This window comes from Vigna umbellata, chromosome 2 (assembly GCF_029865625.1).
Source record: "Vigna umbellata cultivar VRB3 chromosome 2, Vumbellata_1.0, whole genome shotgun sequence".
NCBI classification, from domain to species: domain Eukaryota; kingdom Viridiplantae; phylum Streptophyta; class Magnoliopsida; order Fabales; family Fabaceae; genus Vigna; species Vigna umbellata.
The window spans coordinates 14,445,412-14,468,470 of NC_142166.1; the positions used below are offsets into that span (position 1 = coordinate 14,445,412).

The 23,059-nt window shown below is 33.9% G+C and overlaps 1 protein-coding gene across 2 annotated transcripts; it reads right to left on the reverse strand.

Moving 5' to 3' along the window:
• Positions 1-3,389: 3,389 nt before the first annotated feature.
• Positions 3,390-8,429, reverse strand: LOC148203468 (short-chain dehydrogenase TIC 32, chloroplastic-like). 2 transcript variants are annotated; one of them, XM_088106259.1, is made up of 9 exons: positions 6,498-8,248; positions 6,130-6,395; positions 5,456-5,687; positions 5,243-5,322; positions 4,525-4,678; positions 4,354-4,432; positions 4,150-4,237; positions 4,022-4,068; positions 3,390-3,802 (listed from the first exon to the last, which is right to left on the reverse strand). In XM_088106259.1, the coding sequence occupies exons 2-9, from the start codon at positions 6,281-6,283 to the stop codon at positions 3,620-3,622; spliced, it is 1,017 nt and encodes a 338-aa protein (XP_087962385.1). In that variant the 5' UTR covers positions 6,284-6,395; positions 6,498-8,248; the 3' UTR covers positions 3,390-3,619. The 2 variants fall into 2 exon arrangements, with proteins under 2 accessions (XP_087962385.1, XP_087962384.1); XM_088106258.1 differs by lacking the exons at positions 6,130-6,395; positions 6,498-8,248 and adding an exon at positions 8,285-8,429.
• Positions 8,430-23,059: the final 14,630 nt, after the last annotated feature.

The following is a 23,059-nucleotide window of genomic DNA, read 5'->3' on the forward strand; positions in this document are numbered from 1 at the left end:
CACTGTCACATCCACTCACAGATCTTTTCCAAAATAGTGGGCTACAATAGTTTTTTCAAAATTTCATCAAGGAACAGTAATACTTTTCGGGTGTCAATGTTTGAAGTTTTAAATATATGCTACTGTTACACACAAATTCTCCTTTTTCTTTAATTATAACCTGCTTCTAATTGCACACTGTTCAATGTTACTCACTTGTTTTTATCATTGTAAATTGAAAAACCTCATATTATATGAATCAACAATGAAATCCTTAAGTTTCTTTACCTGGCATTAAGCCACACTTATGTGTTGTATGTNGGCTCACACACAGATTTTTGGTTTGGATTATGGTGATACTTTTTCTCCAGTGGCAAAAATGACCTCTGTTCGCCTCTTCATTGCCATGGCCGCTCTTCGCCAATGGCCTCTTTACCAACTTGATGTCAAAAATGCTTTCCTCAATGGTGATTTGCATGAAGAAATTTATATGGAGCAACCGCCTGGCTTTGTTGCTCAGGGGGAGTCATCTGGATTGGTATGTCGTCTTCGCAAATCCTTATATGGCCTAAAACAGTCTCCTCGGGCCTGGTTTGGTAAATTCAGTTGTGTTGTTCAACAATTTGGTATGTCTCGCAGTGAAGCAGATCATTCGGTGTTCTATCGCCACTCGAGTGCTGGATGTATCTACTTAATAGTGTATGTCGATGATATTGTTCTCACAGGAAGCGACTATCTTGGCATCTCTCAGATGAAACAACACCTTTGTCATCATTTTCAAACCAAAGATCTTGGCAAACTCCGGTACTTTTTGGGTATTGAAGTAGCACAATCCAATGATGGTATTGTCATATCTCAGAGGAAGTATGCGTTAGACATCTTGGAGGAAACAGGGTTAATGAATTGTAAATCTGTTGAGACACCTATGGACCCTAACATCAAACTCCTACCAAATCAGGGGGAGCCTTTCTCAGATCCTGAACGGTACAGAAGACTAGTTGGTAAATTAAACTATCTTACTGTTACGCGTCCTGACATTTCTTTCGCAGTTAGTGTGGTGAGTCAATTTCTAAACTCCCCATGTGAAGACCATTGGGAGGCAGTTGTTCGCATACTGAAGTATATTAAAAGATCACCTGGAAAAGGTTTGCTATATGGCCCTAACAACGATACAAAAATTGTTTGTTATTCAGATGCTGATTGGGCTGGTTCTCCTTCTGATAGGAGGTCTACTTCTGGATATTGTGTCTCTATTGGTAGCAACCTGATATCTTGGAAAAGTAAGAAGCAAAGTGTTGTGGCAAGGTCTAGTGCAGAAGCAGAATATAGAGCTATGGCATCAGCTACTTGCGAGCTTGTGTGGCTTAAACAATTGCTTAGTGAATTGAAATTTGGAGATGTCACTCACATGATACTTATATGTGATAATCAAGCTGCTCTCCATATTAGCTCTAACCCTGTCTTCCATGAGAGAACCAAACACATTGAAGTTGATTGTCATTTCATTCGAGAAAAAATCATATCCGGAGATATCAAGACTGAGTTTGTTAACTCAAGCAACCAGTTGGCAGACATATTCACTAAGTCCTTACGAGGACCTAGAATTGATTATCTTTGTAACAAGCTTGGAACATATGATTTATATGCTCCAGCTTGAGGGGGAGTGTTAGATGTTAAGATGTGTGTTTCTGTTATTTGGGCTTAGTCTATTATGTATTAAGGGCATTGGCCCATATCTTACAATATAAATAAATTACCCTATGTGTATGCAACACACACAAGGGATATTCTCTCCCAATCTTCTCTATTTCTCATAGTTCTAAATATTAACAATGCTTTTGTACTATGCCTAATCTCTCTAACTTTCTTCTTCTTAATGTCTTTATATAATCTTCAGAAGAAAGTAGTTGTGGGACAGTGTTTGGCCTTTGAGGAGCTTCAGCTCTTTTTAGCCTTGACCCCTTTCGTCTGATGGGTTTGATAGTGATGGATACATTCAATGCTCTCTATGCAATAAATGCTCTTTATTCATTTTGTCAAAGTCCCAGTAGTTGGATGTGCTCATCTCTTTCTTGGGCAGTAAGCATTTCCTTAAGGTCACAATCTTTTCAGAGTTGAGAAAACTTGGTTTAGGGATTTGGTGAAGAAAAACATTTTTTAGCTCTTCCAAGAGATCTTTTGAAGTGTCTTATCCTTTGACCATTAGATCTCTTTGTTATACGAAGGTAGTAGACATTTCCTACATTCATCAAGTAAGCATATATATTTTTTGTGTGGTACGAGGTTAGCTCACTTCTATACGTTTTTATTGTTTGAGCGCTTTCCCGTTTCAGTAGACCTAAACCAAGACTTCAGTGTTTTACTGTCTGTTAGACAAATCACTTGCTTCTTATATGATTTGTTGTTAGTTTAATTCATTGTCTATCAAAGAAAGCATCATCATGTTTTACACTATGCTATGTTTAACACTTAATCAAAATAATAAAGTGTTGAACTTTTTCTTCTCTATACCATCATTAATATTTTTCCTGGAATAATTTAATCGTATAAAAACTTGTGTGGCAGAGTTTCTGGATTGTGAAATCAAGTAAAATTGTTTGTGATTATTGCATATATATGCAATGTGTATGTAAGATCAGTTATGCTAACGTTTAATATATTACAGGCCAGGAAATGAAGCAGTGAGGGGGATGCTCATTACCTCACTTGATGAGACATGCCGATTCACGTAGGGATGTTACTAATGATCCTTATTGCTATCAAATTGACATTTAGAGTAAGACATACCTTGGTTCTGGAGTTTCAACCTTTTTCTACTAACAAATTGATATGTAAGTCAAGGCATACCCATGTTCTGGATGTCTGAACCTGTATATAATAGACCAGAAGATCCGTACATTTTTCATGTATGGTCCATGTAATATTTATGTATTTTAATTTTTCTTCCCGTTGTTGATATACTGCTATAGTTTAATATAACATCAGCCATTCTTGTCATGATATCTTGTTTTGGCACTGTAAATAGTGTATTGGGATCTGGGAAATGGATCTGTATGATCCTTTTATGTATTTTATCTTCCCTTGTGTGTTCTAAATCTGCACTTCGACCATGTGAAAAAAGTCTGAAGTGCAGGAACACATGCCGTGGGTGGACGTGTTTCCTTTTTCCTTCTTGCACGTCGGTTTGGATACTATCTATCATTATCTTTAATCCTGAACAATAGGAAGCACCTACCTGACTTAAACCTGAGTAACTGGAAGGAGGGTAAACGCTGGAGTCTTGAACAGTCGTGTAAATGTTTGTTTTTTTTATCAACAACGGATATCACAGTTTTCCTTCCAGAGTTAGATTTGGATAGTACCTGATTATTAATGTGAAGCAGAGCCTTGGCTCTATTTGCTTTATAGAGGAGATGAACTATCGCTTTTTGTTATTGCATTTGCAGAGAGATTTATGTTTTATTTCTCTCTTATTTGTACAAATAATCAAAAGGGAGCTACACAGGAAAGGCTACTAACAATAGTGCCTCATGATTATGATGTTTCAGGTTGCCTTTAAAGACTCAAATCTTGCTTGTGCATGCTGGCTAAGGTAAACGAATAACCTAATATACATGGTGTCTTGAAAAGGGGAATTGCTTCAAATTGTTGCTTGACGTAGTCGTTTGTGAAGAAAGGCATGGGTGTTGTTCCATAGCTTTTGTGCTTCCGACTCGTCATTTGCTAGGCTCGAGCATTTACTCTCGTTACAATCTGCAAAGTATTTTCCACTTATCCCTTCTGTTTTTGAGCTCAGAGCGACATAGCATGTAGTTGCTGCACCCTGCAGACACGCATTGACATAATTATCATCCCTCTTAATGACAAAATATTACATTGCTAGTTTAACTACTATTCAAAAGCACACTATTTGACATCCATGGTAAAGTAGCTTTGCCTATGTATGGTTGTCCATCACTGTTTTCCACATCTATAATTCTACACCAATCCAGCATTCAAAATCACTGCACGTAAGTGTAATCGAGCTTGTTTGTTTACACACCTGCGATGTTGTTTTGAGTAACTTTGATGCGATAAAAAATAGGGAATCTGCGTGGAAATGTTACCAATTCTTAGTAGTTTCAACATTTGGTAAAGTGTCTATTAATAATTAATGAATATTTTAACTACCCGTTAATAAGCCCTTGTGAGCTCTAATAATTCCTGTCTTCACAATGCCTGGATGTGCTGCATTGATAGTTACTCTTGCATTCCTTGCCTGTAATTATATTCCAATTCTCATGAATAATGTAGTGGGCCAAACAAAAAGCATGACAATCACCACTCAAAGAGATAAGAAGTACTATAAAGTTTGGAGTTATTTGTCATTCCAACCTTGAGTTGCTTGGCTATTTCCTTGGCATGCAAAATATTTGCCAATTTTGACTGAGCATAAGCGCGTGTGCCATTATATCTACAATAGTTACAAGAGAGAAATGCAATAAGTAGCTAAAATGTAAGGCAATCAGAACTGTTGTAATTTTGCAGAGAACAAGGTAGTTGTACTTTTTTCCACTGAGTATGTCGTTGAAACGAAAAACATCTTTCTTCACCCAGCTATGTATGACAGAAGAAACGTTTATTATTCTTCCTTCAATACCTGTCTTCTCAGCCGTCTCTATCATTTTTTCTAATAAAATCTCTGTTAACAAAAAATGACCTGCAATTGAGGACAAAAAATATGAAACTTCAATAAATGTCTTCTTAAATTGACGATGCATAATTTTTGCCATTAAAAAATGAAACGGTAAATTTGAATCCAAAAACAAAAAGCTTAGCACTTTAGAAACGGGTCACACGGGCTTTGGACTTTGAGCCCATAAAGAAAAACGTATGACCAGTGCTCAGTGTCTGTGGACCAAAATTAACCCTGAAAGTGCTTATAAGCTTGTGGTCGTGGACCCTAAAAGAGCCTAAAATATGGACGATTGCGTATTATATGTTTTTGGTGGGGGACCTTAAACCAACCAAGCTACGTCCTTTAGAAATGTGATGATGTAAGCTTTTTTATCTGAAAGTGAAAAAGAATATTTAAGAGCAGATCACAGTGACAAGCACTTTCTTTAATATTAAGTTTAACCAAGTTTAAGTTGCCTTTTTTATGTTGATAAAAACTAAAATAAAAGCAACCTCTACAGGTTTAAGATTGTGAATATTAATTACATAGTAACATGATATCAATATTAATAAAGCCCTATGAAAAGATCAATAATCAGAAAAGTACCTAAGTAATTTGTAGCAAATGTGGTCTCAATTTTATCCTCAGAGAACTCCAAGTTTTGAGAAAATATCCCTGCATTGTTTCTGTAAAATTGATTTGTTCTTACTATTAGTATAAACCACCTAAAATGTGAATGACTTGTCCTTGTTTCACAATGATAACCATCATTACTATGATATGAAAAGGTGGAACAATATGATGGTGGACAAAACTTACATGAGAATATTAAGGGGAAGTTCTAAAGCTAAGAACTCGGAACAAAATCTCTGTACAGAACCAAAAGAGCTAAGATCAATCTCCAACAGAACAACCTCAGCCTTTGGACTCTCCTTTTGTATGGTCTTTTTCACTTCCATGGCCTTCTTCAAGTCCCTTGCACCGATTACAACTCTCACTCCTCTCTTTACTAACACTCTAGCTGTTTCAGCTCCAATACCAGAACTTGCCCCTTCAATGAAAAGTTCAAATCAGTAACAACTTTGTTAGTTAAACTATAAAACACGTGCTTTTATTAGCAAAAACATAATATTAATTATAAAATACTTGGATTTTGTTGGATAAACTTAAGTGGATAGTTACAAGTTGTTATATTAATTTTCTTAGGAGATTACAAATGTTAGAAGTGTTTTTAGTAATAATTAAGGCATGCAATATAGTTCATTAATTGTAGTAGTTATAATTAATGCATATAGTTGAAAGGTCATGTCAAAAGACCTATAAATACTTCATGTATTGTTCAATGTAAAATACAAGAAGTCATAATATTAGTGAGTTATTTAAGAAAGACTTGTAGTTAACAAATTGGTATGAGAGCTAAAGAACCCGAGTGTTTGAATGTTAAGAAAAAAGAGTAAGAGAGTGTTTGGAAAAGTTTGAGTGAAATGATCAACCTTGCAAATAACTAGAGTCAGCTATGATAATTGGAGTATGTTGATGAAAGCCATCCTTAGTTTCCAAGAAGCATGGTAAGTAGTTGAAAAGGAGCACCAAGAACCATTGACATTGAAGAACAAACAATTGACTAACTTGTTGTGTTGAGAGCATCGTGAGACAAAACAACCGTCTATGTGTTGTACCGAGTTGTTGATGAGTTCGACTTTGAGAAGATAACAAATGTTAAGTCTTTAAAAGAAGCATGAGATATATTAGAGAAGGCCTACAAAGGAAATAATAATGTAAAGTAGGTCAAACTTCAAACTTTTAAGGACAAGCTTGAAAGCATGAGAATGAAAGAAGTTGAAGGAGTTGTTGAGTACACCTCTCGTGTTGAGATCGTGGTGAATAAGCTTGAAAGGAATGGAGAAATGTTGCCCACTTGTCGAGTGGTGTAGAAAATACTAAGGTCATTTATCAAATTTGAGAATATTGGATGCACTATTGAGGAGTTCAAGGACTTGTCAATGCTCTTGATTGAAGAGCATGTCGGGTCACTTGAGGCACATGATCAATAAAAGAAGAAGAAATGGGAGCAACTTGATTAACTACTCCAAATAAAGGGAGAAGCTCATAACACTCAAGATAGAGGATGATACCCAAGAGGTATAAGAAGCGATCTTGGTGGTAGAAGTCGTGGACAGGAAGTGTTAAGTTTGCAAGAGCAATTGCATGCAGAGAATGATCTTAAATTTTGAAGGTGCAAGATGAGAAGTCACGACTTGAAATGGATGATGAGTTTGGTGTAAAAAAGGTGTGAGAATTATTCGATCTTAAAAGGAGTTTGGTCTATTGAGAGGGATTCAATTAATGACAAGTAGATCACATAAACAATAAAGAACTCAGTTAAGGACAAGTCGACCAAGGTTAAGAAAAAGGCAGTCAAAACAAAGAACAAGTAAGCATAATAAAAACAAAGCCGACCATAAAGAAAGTGAAGAACCTAACTATTAATGAAAGTAGTAAGTTCGGTATGGAGTGCACCTGGTAAAATCGAAATGCAAAGAAGAAGAATGAAAGATAGAAGAAACATTTAAATTTACTGACAGAATTATGTTGGATAAACTTAAATACAGGTAGTTGCAAGTTGTTACATTAATTATATTAATTAGGAGATTGTAAAGGTTAAGAGTGCTTCCTGTAATAAAGTTTAATTAATTAGGAGATTGTAAAGGTTAAGAGTGCTTCCTGTAATAAAGTTTATTAATTGTAGTAGTTATAATAAATGTATGTAGATAAAGGACAATATCATAAAGCCTAGAAATAACCTACGTACTACTCGATGTAAAATACATCAAGTCATAATATTATTGAGTTATTTAACAAAAGCTTGTTACAAACAGATTTTGTCATTGTTAGACGAGGGTGAATTATAAAATGTTGGGAGGCATGTTTTTTATTCATTTGAGTGGGAAAAAGGAGATATATATGATCTTGATGATGAGTTTGTGGTGTACGTAGTGTAGACAAGTGATGAATATGTCTGGATTTGATGAGAGAAGGGTGCACAAAAGAGACAAAAATAACAGAACCTCATCTTTCTGCAGCTAAAAAGAACCACACCATCCATATCTAAATTGGCAAACTCGTGTGATGTGAGAGAGCTTGCAGGCTTCAAAGTTAATCTCTCATCACCTTTCCAGTGCAGCAAAATCAATCAGAAAGAAAGCACCAGATACATACAGCTACTATCAAGTTAGGCTAAATTTTTGACAGACTGGACTAAATTTTCAATTTTTTCTGGCAAATCGAAAAGGAAAATGAAAAACTGAGAATTAAGTACAAAGAAATGCAAGTAAAATGGGAAAGTATAAGCAATACACACACACATGGTGATTTAAGAACCAAGTACCATATATAGCCATGCATATATACTTATGAATCCTTCAGCTTAGAGAAACAGACTCTCCCCAATCATCAAAGTCCAAAAAAAACACAAGGTAATAAGGAAAGAAAATACAAAAGGGAATATTGGTTTATGACACTTTCGGGGTGTGTGTATATAAATATATATATATATATATCAGAGGAAGTTGAAGATGATAATTGAGCTTGATTTTCATGGATATTTTTACCACCAGGTAGCCTCTAGAAGCTGTTTTTGAGACTTACCAGTGATGAGAGCTGTTAGAGATGAAGGAAGGAAGCAAGAAGAATCTTCAGTGACTTGTTCAGCGGTTGAGTTTGAGCCAAAACCACTAGGGCCTGCCATTCCTGCTAAGTATCTTAGAGTTGCCTTCATGTGTTTGCTTTAGAGTGTTGCAGAAACAAATAACACTTCAAGCTCAGACTGCTAACACATGCAGCTACTTTTATACATAGCTATATTCATGTATTATATATATATATATATATATATATATATATATATATATATATATATATATATATATATATATATATATATATATATTGTAACAGATACGGTATGCCAAGGAGTAATCATTATTGTTTTGAATCAGAAATGTGTCAGGTGAAAAAATAGAATTGTTTTATCATAAATTGACTTTATAAAACATATTTCAAATTCAAGTATATGTTAAGTAACTATACTAAACACGTAAACTGTATATATTAAGGAATTGTTTTCCATGATTTGGAGATCATTTTAGATATATAAACCAATGTTTGTAATTTTGCTTAAAAGATATGTACGTATGATCTTTGAAAAAAATTAACAATAAATAAATGATTTGTTTATGATTTTATACTTCTCCTCTCGATTATTCCTTGGACCAACCTACCTGATCTACCTAATAAATTGTCTCTCAGAAGAATTGGAACCTATTGCGACAATATTTAGCGAAATCATTGGTTGAGACACAATGGTCCACAAACTACGTGATTAAAACCTACTAATAAAATGGTTTAACATTTCAATTTTATTAACCTTATTTTTAATTTTTTTTCTTATAATAATTAATGTTTTGTCCTCATTTAGTGGCTTGCATTTTTCAATAGTCTGCGGTCACTGATTGATGATATTTTCCGGTAAAATCTCCCGGAGAGCATAATTATGCTTATTTACTAAGCAAAAAGTGTTTAATAATACTTAATAAAAAATGATTACATGAAGATTAGCACTAAGTAAGACATTTGTCATCGATTCCTTTTCAACTTTTTTGTGTGTGTGGTAATCGATTCCTTTTTAAAATATCATCTTATCACCTTTGTCATCTTTCCATGCATTTGAAGCTAAGATCTTCTTTTTTGGAGAGAGCATAAACTCTCTCATTAGTTGAACAAGAAGTGTATGGAGAAATAAAGCATTTGAGTGCAAAAGTTTAAATTGTCTTAGATTTGGGGACAAAGTAACAAGTCTCAAACGCAATTCCACAAAAAGTGGATCACTTATTCTACCACTATTTTAAACTTAGATGGACCCCTTGATTTGTTCAAGACCTGAAAGGAAATAAACTCAGTAAGAAAGACCCACCCAAACAATACCTAATCACAGTGAGAAAAACCTAGACAAATGTTCTTGATAATCGTTTCAGCTACTGTTAGGATAACTGCTGTAAAAGACATAATTGTTTCAGCTTTGTGGTCCAAAAACATACTCACTCAGAAAATCAGATTGGTGTTGCAAAGAAAATCCATTACCTCAAAAGAAAAAGAAAACAAAAAACACAAGAAAGATTGAATTTTTTTTTTCCAAAAGTGGGGTTGAAGTTATAAGGTTTTAAACCCACTGATAAATGTGGTTGAGGCATCATATCAGTACCAGAAAATGGGTTGTTACCTCAGTGACAAAAATTAAAGTCATAATTATTGGTATTACTGAGAGAGAGAAAAACAACCTTATTACGTGTATAGAATGAAATTTAAGAATAATAAAAGGCAGCAACTCTGAGTAGTTTGAAGATATGTGAAGAAATAGCTTAAAACATGTTTTTTGACATGAGTGAAAGGGCAAGGATATATAATAAAGAGAGAAGATTCTCTAGTGACTACTATACTAGTCTTCCCTAATTAAGATACGTGATCTACTTTGCCTAACTTGTTGTTGAAAGGGGTTTTGACGTTTTCATTCTTTAACAAAAAGTAGTGTCAGATTCAACAAACTTAAAATGCAATTTCACTGTCACATCCACTCACAGATCTTTTCCAAAATAGTGGGCTACAATAGTTTTTTCAAAATTTCATCAAGGAACAGTAATACTTTTCGGGTGTCAATGTTTGAAGTTTTAAATATATGCTACTGTTACACACAAATTCTCCTTTTTCTTTAATTATAACCTGCTTCTAATTGCACACTGTTCAATGTTACTCACTTGTTTTTATCATTGTAAATTGAAAAACCTCATATTATATGAATCAACAATGAAATCCTTAAGTTTCTTTACCTGGCATTAAGCCACACTTATGTGTTGTATGTGAAAGATGAGCCCTTTTGTTTTGCTGATGATGCATGCATGCACACTGATATATATGCAGACACGTGTGCAAATAGAAAAGCAAATGATAGTATATATTAGCTAGCATGCAATGTAAGTTTTGATAATTAGAATTTGCAAAAGATGAGAAAAGGGTTAGTGAAAGAGAGAGAGAGAGACAGAAAGGAGTTGCAGACAAGTAAACATGCTTTTGCTGCGTGCACACCGTGCCATTCAGTTCTCTTTTATGAAAATTTGAGTGTGTTGTGAGAAATGATGGATGGTGTTGGAGAGTTGAAGGGTAAAAAGATAGGCAATGAGGTTGACCTTTCAACAAGAGAATGGTGAAATAGGAAGTATGGGTTGTGAAAGGGTCCCATTCTGTTTCCCAACTCACCAACACCATCTCATCAATCTGCCACTCCTCTTACAAGCACTACTCATACTCTTGTTCTTTCACATGTGCCATCTTCTCTCCATTCTTCCTATGCATCATTCCAACTACCCAAAGATAAACTCTTTCTCTTTCTCTCTCTGTCTATCATATGCCATCATCATATACTACATGCATATCCCCAACTAGATCATTCACCATCATTCAAAACCTAATTCAAGTGGACCAGATCAAAATCCTCACTTTCACACTTAATAACAGTTTAATTAATTTATTCATATCTTCAGTTTTATTATTAATATATAATAAGAGTTCTCAAGATTCAAATTATTGCCACCTGAATTCCCTCAAGAATCATGATGTTACAATCGTATAGTAATTTTAATTAGTAAAATGCTAAAGTCATTTTATAATTCAGTTCCTATGTCTTTGATTTGACAAACTGTGGCTTAATCTCAAAGCAATATTAAAACCTTGTTGTTGGTAGATTTGCAACATAATTAGCTTGGAAATTGATTCACAACCCACGCAACTTCATTAGTTGAAAGCCAGAATTATCAAAATGTTAATGAATTCCCATGCAGAATGCAGAGAACACTGGTAATGTCTCACTGTCTAATATTGTTTCCACTTAATTTATGACTTTTCAAATTATACAGCTTTTCCACAAGTATATTGCTTAAAACAATGCTTGTTATATATTGAATAATTGTTTGTGATTTTGTTAATCAATCTACCCAACTTCAAACACGTTATAAATTATAAATGGTCGATTTTATATTTTTAATGATAATCTATTGACTTATATTTTATATATATATATATATATATATATATATATATATATATATTCTTAGTCTTAAATTTTAAAATTTTTCATTTGTTTTGGTATATATTTTTTTATCTCTTCTAATTGTTTGGTTTGTTTTATATCTATAAAATTTAACCACGTCTTTAATATAATTTTCTTCTTATCATAACCTTTATGATTATATTTTAATTATGTATTATTAATTAAAGTAAATTAAATCGTTTTTATTTTAAACTTAAATATTTTTATGCCTTTTTAATATTTCTAATGTCTCGCTGTCTAATATTATTTCCACTTAATTTATGACTTTCCAAAATATATTGCTTAAAAAAATGCTTGTTATATATTGAATAATTGTTTGTGATTTTGTTATATATTGAATAATTGTTTGTGATTTTGTTATATATATTCTTAGTCTTTAATTTTATAATTTTTTATTTTTTTTTACACATTTTTTTTTGTTTTTTCTAATTGTTTAGTTGTTTTATATCTATAAAATTTACCTATATCTATAATATAATTTTTCTCTTATCATAACTTTTTGTACGATTATGTTTCAAGAATATATTATTAATTAAAGTAAATTAAATAGTTTTTATGTTTAAATATAAATATTTCTACGCGTTTTCAATATCAGTGATGAATCTTAAAAGACTATTTGGGACCTCTCTTACTAACAATTTTTTTTTTGCTATATATAGGTAAATTAATATATTAATATATCTTTTTAAAATTTTAATATATTTTATGTATTTGGTATTTGTAAAATATTTCTGAAGAATAGTCAATTATTAGTATCAATTTTTAGTAAATTGTTTTGTATATATTCTTCTCTATCCTGGTATATCAATCATAATAATATAATTTTAGTTATTTTTTTCTTTTTGCATCTTTATGCTCTTCTTTTCTCTCTTTTTTCTCTCTCTTCTTTTCTGATTTCTATTTTCTTCAAAAAATCACACTTTTATTTTGATATAGTATAAAAAATCTTCTTAAAATGAACTCTTTTGTGCATTTTTTATCTTGTTATTCTTTCATTTTACTTGTTCTTTCTTGTTATTTTCTTTCGTTTACATGGAAGAAGAATTTCAGGAAACATTTTCTGAACATGATTGTTTATATGTACATTTTAGTGAGAATCTAACTATCTGTCAGGTTTCTCTTGTTTTTTATGGTAATAATTACAATTCTAGGAGCATATCAATGGTCATTGCTCTTAGTGTTAAAAGAAAACTTGAAATTGTTGATGGAACCATGAATGAACCAAATAAAATGGAATGCTCGTACTGGTGTCATGCAATAACAAGATTATGTTGGAAGTAAAACAAAACAGAAAACAGTTTTATTGATTAGTATATAATACTGTAAACATTCAGAGTATGCTAATGAAAAGAATTGAAATTTTCAGTACCTTGTGTATCTCTGTTCTTCTTTTCTGTTAAACTCCAGTGCTCTGATCAGTGTGTTGTTGATCTCCGGCCAGTGGTGGTGGTGGTGGTGGTGTGAAACCTTAGAGGAGGGATTTCTCTCTGCCTTCTCTCTAACCCTCAGATCTTGGAAAGTGTCTTTCTCTCTCTTGCCAGCACATACGTTTTTAATACAACGTTTAAATGTTGTTTTTCCTTTATTGCCCCTCACTTAATATGGTATCAGAGCTTAGGCTGAATCTTGGTGTGTGAAGTGGGTGCGTGCACAGTTATTGGAGGTGCGTGAGCTTTATCTGGTGGTGTGTGTATCCAGAAAAGAAGAAGAAGGTGACTTTAGAAAATAATCTGCAAGAAAGTTTGCAAGACTGTGATGGCAAACTTTGGAGGCATACAGGGACCATTACCCATGTTTGATGGCAAGCAGTTTGATGATTGGAGAATCAAGATGCGGGTTGTGTTTGGATTTCAAGATGTCCTGGAAGTTATTGAACAGGGATTGCCTGAATTGAGTGAAAATGCATCTCAAGAAGAGAAGAAAGAGCACAAGATGATGGTAAAACTGGACAGTAAGGCCAGATTTTTGATATATCAGTGCGTAAGCCAGAAGATTTTTAACAAGATCTCAAATGCTGACAGTGCAAAGGAGATCTGGGGCATTTTAGTGAAAACGTATGGTGATGGAGATAGAAATGCGAAGGTTAAACTGCAGGCACTGAGAAGGCAGTTTGAAACCTTGATCATGGAGGAAAGTGAGAGTGTGGCTGAGTACTTTGATAAGGTGCAAGAACTAGTAAACAAGATGAGGGCTTGCGGTGATAAGATGATGGAGGAGTATGTTGTGGATAAAATTATGAGGACTTTAACTGCCAGATTTGACTATGTAGTAGCTGCCATTGAAGAAACCTGAAGGAAGGAGAATATTGACATTGAGGAGCTGCTGCATTCATTGGAGGCTCATGAGTTACGCCTCAATGAGCGCAGACAGTGCCAGGAGCAGGCCTTATAGGCCAGATCTCAGTGGAAAGGCAAGAAGGGGTTCAAGAAAGGAGGAAAAGGTGGCAAGAAGGGCAATGATTCACAGGATCAGCAAGGAGAAGAGTCCAGTGAATCAGGCCAGGTGAAAAATCAGAAGAATGGTGAATGAAAGTTTGACAAAAAGAAGGTTAAGTGCTACAACTGTCAAAAACTTGGTCATTATGCCAAGGATTGCTGGAGTGGTGAAGGTGCTAAGAACAGACCAAAGAAGAGGGCTAATTTGGCCCAAGAGGAGGAATCTGACTCAGAACCAGTAATGTTGATGGCTAAAACTGAAGAAGATTCATTAGAAAATGATGTGTGATACCTAGATTCTGGGTGCTCTACCCACATGACAGGGAGAAGAGACTGGTTTGTAGGAATTCAAGGTGCTGGACATGGAAAGATTCGGTTTGCTGATGATAGGAGTCTGGTTGCAGAAGGTACAGGCAGAGTTGTTCTAAGAGATGTGGGAGGAAAAGAGGTAACAATTGAAGAGGTACTGTATGTACCAGGTTTAAAGTCAAATCTGCTAAGCTTGGGACAACTACTGCAGAAGGGATATGTGATGAAAATGGAGAATAACAGCCTTAGTATTTTCAATCAACAGAAGAGAATGGTTGTGCAGGCTAGGCTATCACAAAACCGCACTTTCAGAGTAGTGATGGGTGCAGTAAAACACCAATGTTTTACTGCATCAGAGAGCAAGGAGGAGTGGTTGTGGCATTTACGGTTTGGACACTTAAACTTCAAAGATTTGTCCCTATTGGGAAAGAAAAAGATGGTGAATGGGCTGCCTAATGTTACAATTCCAGACACAGTTTGCAAAGAGTGTGTGCAGTGCAAACAAACAAGGGGCAGTTTTCAGAAATACCCTAGAAATCTACAGGGAAACTAGGAGTGATCTATTCAGATGTTTGTGGTCCTATTCAAGTGGAGACACCTGGAGGTAATATATATTTTCTGCTGTTCATTGATGATTGGACTAGAAAGTGTTGGGTGTACTTGATCAAGAGAAAGGGAGAAGTGCTGCAGGTATTTCAGAAATTTAAAATTCTTGTGGAAAGGCAGGTTGGACAGAAAGTGAAGATGTTGAGATCAGATGGAGGAGGAGAATATACCTCCATTGAATTAAGCAACTTCTGTGAGAATGAAGGGATTGTGCATGAGATTACTCCTCCCTATACACCACAACACAATGGTGCAGCAGAAAGGAAGAATAGAACCATAATGAATATGGTTAGATGCATGTTAAAAAGTAAGAAATTGCCTAATTTTCTGTGGGGAGAGGCAGTTTTGACAGCTACCTACATACTGAATAGATCTCCAACAAAGAAACTGGAGGGTTTGACACCTGAAGAAGCTTGGACAGGGATGAAACCAAATGTTAAACATCTGAAGATTTTTGGCTCATTGTGCTACAAACACATACCAGACCAGCTGAGAAGGAAATTGGATGATAAAGGAGTGCCTCTAATTTTGGTAGGCTATCACTCAACTGGAGGATACAAGCTGTATGACCCTACATCAGGGACAACTTGCATCAGCAGAGATGTAATTGTTGATGAGACTGGAGTTTGGAAGTGGGACACAACTGGGCAGGAGACATCAACCATCACTCTGGAAGATGAAACTGCTGTAGTTGAGACTGAGAAAAATGTGAATAATGATAGTAGAAGGAGGTCATCACGTGTTACTAACTTGCCAACTCACCTAAGGGATTTTGACTTATCCTATGAGGCTACTCTCACATCAGAAGGACATTTTGTGCACTATGCACTAATTGCAGAGGCTGAACCAGTTGAGTTTGAGGAGGCTGTGAAGGATAAGAGGTGGTACAAGGCTATGCAGGAGGAAATTGATTCTATAGAAAGAAATCAGACCTGGAAATTGGTGGAGTTACCTCCTAGAAAGAAACCTATAGCATTGAAGTGGGTCTACAAGTCAAAGATAAATCACAAGGTGTTGTTGTGAGATATAAGGCACGGTTGGTTGCTAAAGGGTTTCTACAGAAGTTTGGAGTAGATTATGGAGAGGTATTTGCTCCTGTAGCCAGAATTGAGACCATCAGATTAGTGGTGTCTTTAGCCAGTAAGTCTCACTGGACCCTACATCAATTGGATGTGAAATCTGCCTTCCTAAATGGAAAGCTTGAGGAAGAAGTCTATGTTACACAGCCACTGGGAAAAGCTTGAAGGGAAACTGGACAAAGTATATAGACTGAGAAAAGCTCTATATGGACTTAAACAGGCCCCAAGAGCCTGGAACCAGAGGATTGATGGGTTTATGAATAGTATTGGTTTTGAAAAATGTGTTTCAGAACACGGAGTATATGTACAGTGCTGTCAACACAAAGGCAGAACAGAAAAGTTGATTGAGTGCTTATATGTTGATGACTTGTTAGTCACAAGGAGTTGTGAAGAGTTGATTTCAGTCTTTAAAGCTGAAATGCAGAGGGAGTTTGAAATGATTGACCTTGGAGAACTCAGTTATTTTCTTGGAATTGAGTTTACTAAGACTGAGAGTGGAGTTGTAATGCATCAGTCCAGGTATGTCCAAGATTTACTGAAGAAGTATGAGATGGTTGATTGTAATAAAGCTAACACCCCTGCTGAAGTGGGATTAAGGCTAGAAAAAGAGCCAGAAGAAGAAGAAGTTGTTGATCCAACAGCTTACAAAAGAATGGTTGGAAGTCTTAGATATCTCTGCAACACCAGACCTGATCTGAGCTATAGTGTTGAAGTGATAAGTAGGTACATGGAGTGTCCTAGGGTATCACATTTGAATGCTGTCAAACGGATACTAAGGTACTTAAAGGGTACATACTCATATGGAATTCTCCTAAGAAGAGGTGAAGCTGGAGAAGAAGTACAAATTACTTCTTACTCAGATGCAGATTGGTGTGGAGATAAGACAGACAAAAGAAGCACTGCAGGGTATATTTTCTTCATGGGTGGATCTCCTATTTCTTGGTGTTCTAGAAAAGAACCAGTGGTGGCTTTGTCATCATGTGAGGCAGAATACATAGCTGCCTGTGAAGCTACTTGTCAAGCAACTTGGCTGGGATTCTTATTAGAAGGGATGAAGGTGAAGTTGTCTGAGAGGATGAGACTATTGGTAGACAACAAGTCAGCCATAGATCTCACTAAGCATCCTACATCTCACGATAGGAGCAAGCACATTGAGACTAGGTTCCATTACATCAGGGAACAAGTCAGCAATGGAAGTCTGAAGGTTGTACACTGCAGATCCGAAGACCAACTAGCAGATATACTCACCAAAGCTCTTAAAGGTGAACGCTTTCTGACTCTCAGAAAGTAGATCGGGATGGTGCGAGTTGAGATGATTGAAGATCACACCAGTGAAAGGACGAAAACCTAGGGTTTTCACCGGAGATAGGAAGATCGGCCTAGGAGGAGTTTTTCTCCGATTTCAATCGGTGAAAAATGGGTGTGTGCTCAAAAGGGAGTATTTTTACTGATTTTAATCGGTGAAAATAGCTCAAAATCGAAAGAGATGAAGTTTTTCTCCGATTTCAATCGGTGAAAAGGGGTTTTTTTACGTACATTTCGTAATTTGTTCTTTCAATGTTTTGTTTGGGAGGAGTATTGGAAGTAAAACAAAACAGAAAACGATTTTATTGATTAGTATATAATACTGTAAACATTCAGAGTATGCTAATGAAAAGAATTGAAATTTTCAGTACCTTGTGTATCTCTGTTCTTCTTTTCTGTTAAACTCCAGTGCTCTGATCAGTGTGTTGTTGATCTCCGGCCAGTGGTGGTGGTGGTGGTGTGAAACCTTAGAGGAGGGATTTCTCTCTGCCTTCTCTCTAACCCTCAGATCTTGGAAAGTGTCTTTCTCTCTCTTGCCAGCACATACGTTTTACAACGTTTAAATGTTGTTTTTCCTTTATTGCCCCTCACTTAATAGATTATGTCTTGGATAATTCACTATGTTTCAACACTTATTCGATAGAGTATCTTGTGGGTGAAAAAAAAAAGATTTAAAGTCCCGGTATTCTCAGGATTTAGTCTATATTAGAATTAAAGATGAATTCTTCAACCCTCAAACATAGATCTTTTTATCATTGAATTTTTTTCCAAAACTTATAATTATATGGGATGAATTTGATAACTTTAGACTTGATGCTATTTGTGTTTGTACCATTTACACAATTATAAACTTTTAGTTATAAAATAATTGAAACCTATTCTAATATAGGCTTTAAAAAACTGAAGTTTATTGTTGTCAAATATTTATATAAATGCTATGGGTAAAATTTTTGAAATGATAAGATTTGGTTCTTTAAATAACCAAAGTCTATTATTTTCCTTAGGGTTAAATTTTTACAAAAGTTACCTTCTTGTCATAACATTGCCATGTTTTAGTCTTCATTACTAATGCGAAAACTCACTCTCTTTTTTCATTGTTGGTCTCTTTTCCATACGAAGCTCTTCTCCATTGCAAAACATCTTGTTCTCGTATCCTCTCCTTGGGAAGCATATTGTTCTCTTTTCCTCTTCATTTTCATTCTTAGTTGTCATGAACCATCTCTTGTTACTTGTAGGTTTGTTTTTCTCTTTCTCACATTTGTTGGCATTGAGGGGACACATAATGACGCATTTTGGTCTTCGTCGTAGGTTCGTCAAGGTCGCGCCTAGGTTCATTACTCATCTCTTTTAAATTTGTGGTATTTGATATGCATACGAATCAGACATGAATACTTGACACAAATTAAAGTAGTTGTGTATCTGAGGCTTCAAGTTTAACCAAAACCTTTCCTTTTGTTGCTTCGAAATTTAGTTATATAGGACATCCAAATCTGTGGAATTGGAACATTCCTGAACTGTGAAGAAGTGAAAGAAAAATAGTGTGGCTAATAACAAGGATCCTCTCACGTTCTTGAGAAGATTAATAACAATGTATTTGTATATCTCTTCTTCCTTTATGGTTAGACTGTTTCCGGCCCCTTGATTGTGCAAAAAGTGATAGTGTTGAACCTGTATATTGGAAGCTGGGTAAGTGCGTCTAATATTTCATCATAAAAACTCAATTGTCAGTTTTTATTGATAATGTTGAACATGTATATTGTCAGTTTTTATTGATTGCGTCTAATATTGGTACGTGGGAGGCTTTGTTTGGATCTGATTCCTACCATGCTTCATCTAGTAAGTTCCCTATTAATTAGTTTTATTAGTTTTATGTGATGGGGTTAAGTTCCCTATTAATATTAAAATCCTAGTGAAAATAAATTGAATGAAGCAAGAATAATGTTTTTGCAGTTCATTTTTTATAAGTTAATGAGTTTGACATTTTTACCTTATTATAGAGTTAATTTTATAGTTGCAAAAAAATGGACAAAAAACTTTATGTTGTTTTTTCTAATGGTTATTTAAAGTAAAATAAAATTACTTTATACTATGTAGACGTTGAAAAGTACTAAATATCTAGCTTGATTAATATATTAATTTGATTGATATCTTACCAATTTAGTTTCAAACTCGTTGGATCACATACAAACACATGCTATAATATCTGTTAAAGATCTTAATGTGGTCAAATAAATTATTATTGTTTTTAAATGGATTTTGTCGTATTATTTGCTAGCTTTAAAATATAATCTATAGAAAGAAAATACTTTATTTGTGATTTTTTATATGTTAAGAATAGAAAATACTTTTTTTTTCATTGGGTTGTTAGTATATTGAAATTTGAATTAACTATAATCCTTTTATCACCAATAGGTCCTTCCAAGATTCCATCTATAAAAATACCTGGAAAATTGGGGAATGGTACGTGGGAGGCTTTGTCTAGATCTGATTCCTACCATGCTTCATCTGATGCTAGCCTTTTTTTCTAGCTCATTACCTGTACTTCCGCATGAAAAATGTATGTGATTGTTTTCCCAACTATTGTGTCATTTGTATGCTCCTTTCTCCATTTCTAAAACCTATTGTTTTGGCTTTATTCATCTGCAGTGAACTTGAATGAAACTAAAAAAAAAAGACATATTGCCTCGGTTCATAGGTAACCGAGGCATAAAGTCCTAAAAAAAAAAATAAAAAAACAAAAAATCTACTACATCGGTTGTCTTTGAATCTAGGCGAAATCTTCCACCTTTATGCCTCAGTTCACAACCGAGACATAAAGTTGTGGACTTTTTGTCTCGCCTATATATGCCTCGGTTCAAGAACTGCTGCCTATGAGCAGAAATAACTGCTATCGTTTCCCCTGACTGCACTAGTGGTGTCAAAATATTTTTTGCAGATCAACCTTAAATAGACCGATTGGTACCAGAACAGTAACTATTAGACGGACATTCAAGATTCAGGACTTCACAATAGAACAAAAAAGATTGACCTCAACCCAATATCCGAAACAAATAACTAATTAAAATAAAATCTTACATTAATGAGTTGGATCTCTCGAATTTTTTATATGGATAAAAAATCATTGCCTAAATTGGTACAAGATGAATTGAATCATATAAAAAAATTATAAAATTAAATCAAATGTATTTGAGTTTGTTTGGTTCCATTTACATATATCAACAAACACATCTATCTTAACATGAATTGTTGCAATGGTAAGTAAGATATGATAATACATCTCCAATATAACTGATTTTTTTCTCTCTAAAGAATGATAAAGTTTCCTAATAATGTGCAATTTAGCGAGGTGAAGAACAATAAAAATGACCCTCAAAGAGACCTTTGGGCCCTAGTGTCATAACAATGTCCCTTACGTAGCACTCATATCTTTGTAGCTGAATTGATTATGCATTCAATGGGTCTAAAATACACAATCCCTAATTTATTTATTATGATCAATCATCTACCCTAATTAATTTGCATTATCCTTAGCATTAATTAAAAATCACAAACACACCGAAAATACAAAAAAGATAAAGTAAAATTTTTATGTGTTTGACCCACGTGCCATATGCCAATAACGTGTTGACACGTGTCCTCTAAAATAGAAAAGTCGTGTAAAATGAGCCCATCACGGAAGACGTGGAAATGGCACACATCCAATGTTAACTTTGCTTCCTCTAATTGTACTTTCATACACACACCTCATTAACTATAAGATATTATTTCTTAAACTAAATAATAATCTATATACGATAAGATAAAATATATAGTAGCTAGCTATTTTTTTTTTTGTCTTTATTTGGGGCCTTGTACATGAAGATTTGAGGAAAAAGGTTGTTTGTCTCTATTTTTATAGTAACCAAAAAGATTATGTATGCATAATCCAAGGTCCTAAACCTAGTTGGGTGCTAGGAGAATTTGATTAAGGATGATGAACATACCTCCTCCTTAGGAACACCACAATAAAATAATAGTAATTATTATTCTTATTAAATAATAATAATAATAATAATAATAAATCATTCTTTAAAAAAGTGAGTGTATTATGTGAGTTGTCCCTTGGAAAAATGGAGAGTGGTGGGCAAGAAAGAGAAGGAAAATAGAGAACAAAATAATTGAAAGACAAGATTTTGTGTTTGCCATTGTGGGGGGAGTGGGTTATACTGTGGAGACTTTCAAAATGTATAAAGCAAGCAACACATTAATACATGTGGATGTGGCTCAGAATTAGGGTTTATATGTTTGATTTTCTTCTCACACTTTCTTTAACATTCATGGTGTCTATCGATAAATAGTAATATAACATGTATCACTGTCCTATTATTTTAAGAAAAAATGAATAAAACATAACATCAAATCTATATCCATCCATAAAACCTTTTATCATTTTGGCTTTAGATTACTTATGGTTTCTCTCATGAGAAAAGTCCTGTGTATAATGGTAATAAGAATTTAAACTTTATGTTTTGTATTGTAATTTAGTTAAAAATTATTGTACATGGAAATTATTAAATAGTTACTGTACAAATTTGATAATCTTTAGTAGTTTTTCAAGAGAACCATTGGAGGAAAGTAAAAGATTTGATAAAGATACATATTGAATTCGAAATCATTAAATGTTTGTTCTTATTAATTTATATATATTATTAAACGATATTTTTTTATTTAGCAAAAGTAAAACGATCTATTACAGAGAAATAATTATAAAATAAGTGTATTCTTTGATGGTATATATTAGTATTTGTGATTGAATGATAAAACAAGAAATCTTTGCTTTTAACTCTATATTAAAAATACTTTGCCATAAAAAAATATTTAAAATACTTTAAGTTTTCGAAACTTATATCCATGTGAATTTGAGTTAAGTTTTTACTGTAGTTTTATCGATTCTTTTTATTACAAATATGTTGTTAATAGGGAAATTTCTCTCTCTTGTTCTTCTTTCCAAATCCTTACAATCAAATCTTCCAAATATAGATAGAAGAGCTAAATCCATAAACTCTCCCATCCTCTTTTCAATCCTTTCTCATTGCTAACACATAAAATATTATTATTATTATTATTAGTAAGTGTAGTATTATTATTATTATTTTTAACTTTGACCTCTATTTTATTCTAATAACTTTCGAAACTGAACTCACCCAAACTTACGAACAGCGACTACTTTTTTTTTCTCTTCTAAACGAGCACAAATATGTCAGGCCTTTTTTTTTTCTCTACCCCTAATTTCTTCGCACATCTCCCAAATTTTAAAATAAATATTTAATTGTAAAAGTGGTTTTTAATTATCTATTTCAGAAGTTTTTTAGAATAAGTTTTTTGGAATTTTCAAAATGTGATTTCTAGGACGCAATTTTTAGAATAAGATTTTTGGAATAAAATTTCTAAAATAAATTTTTTGAGATGTATTAAATGTATTTTGGTATAAGTTTTTCATAACAAAATTTTCATAAACCTTTCGAAATATATATGTAATACCTTTCACATT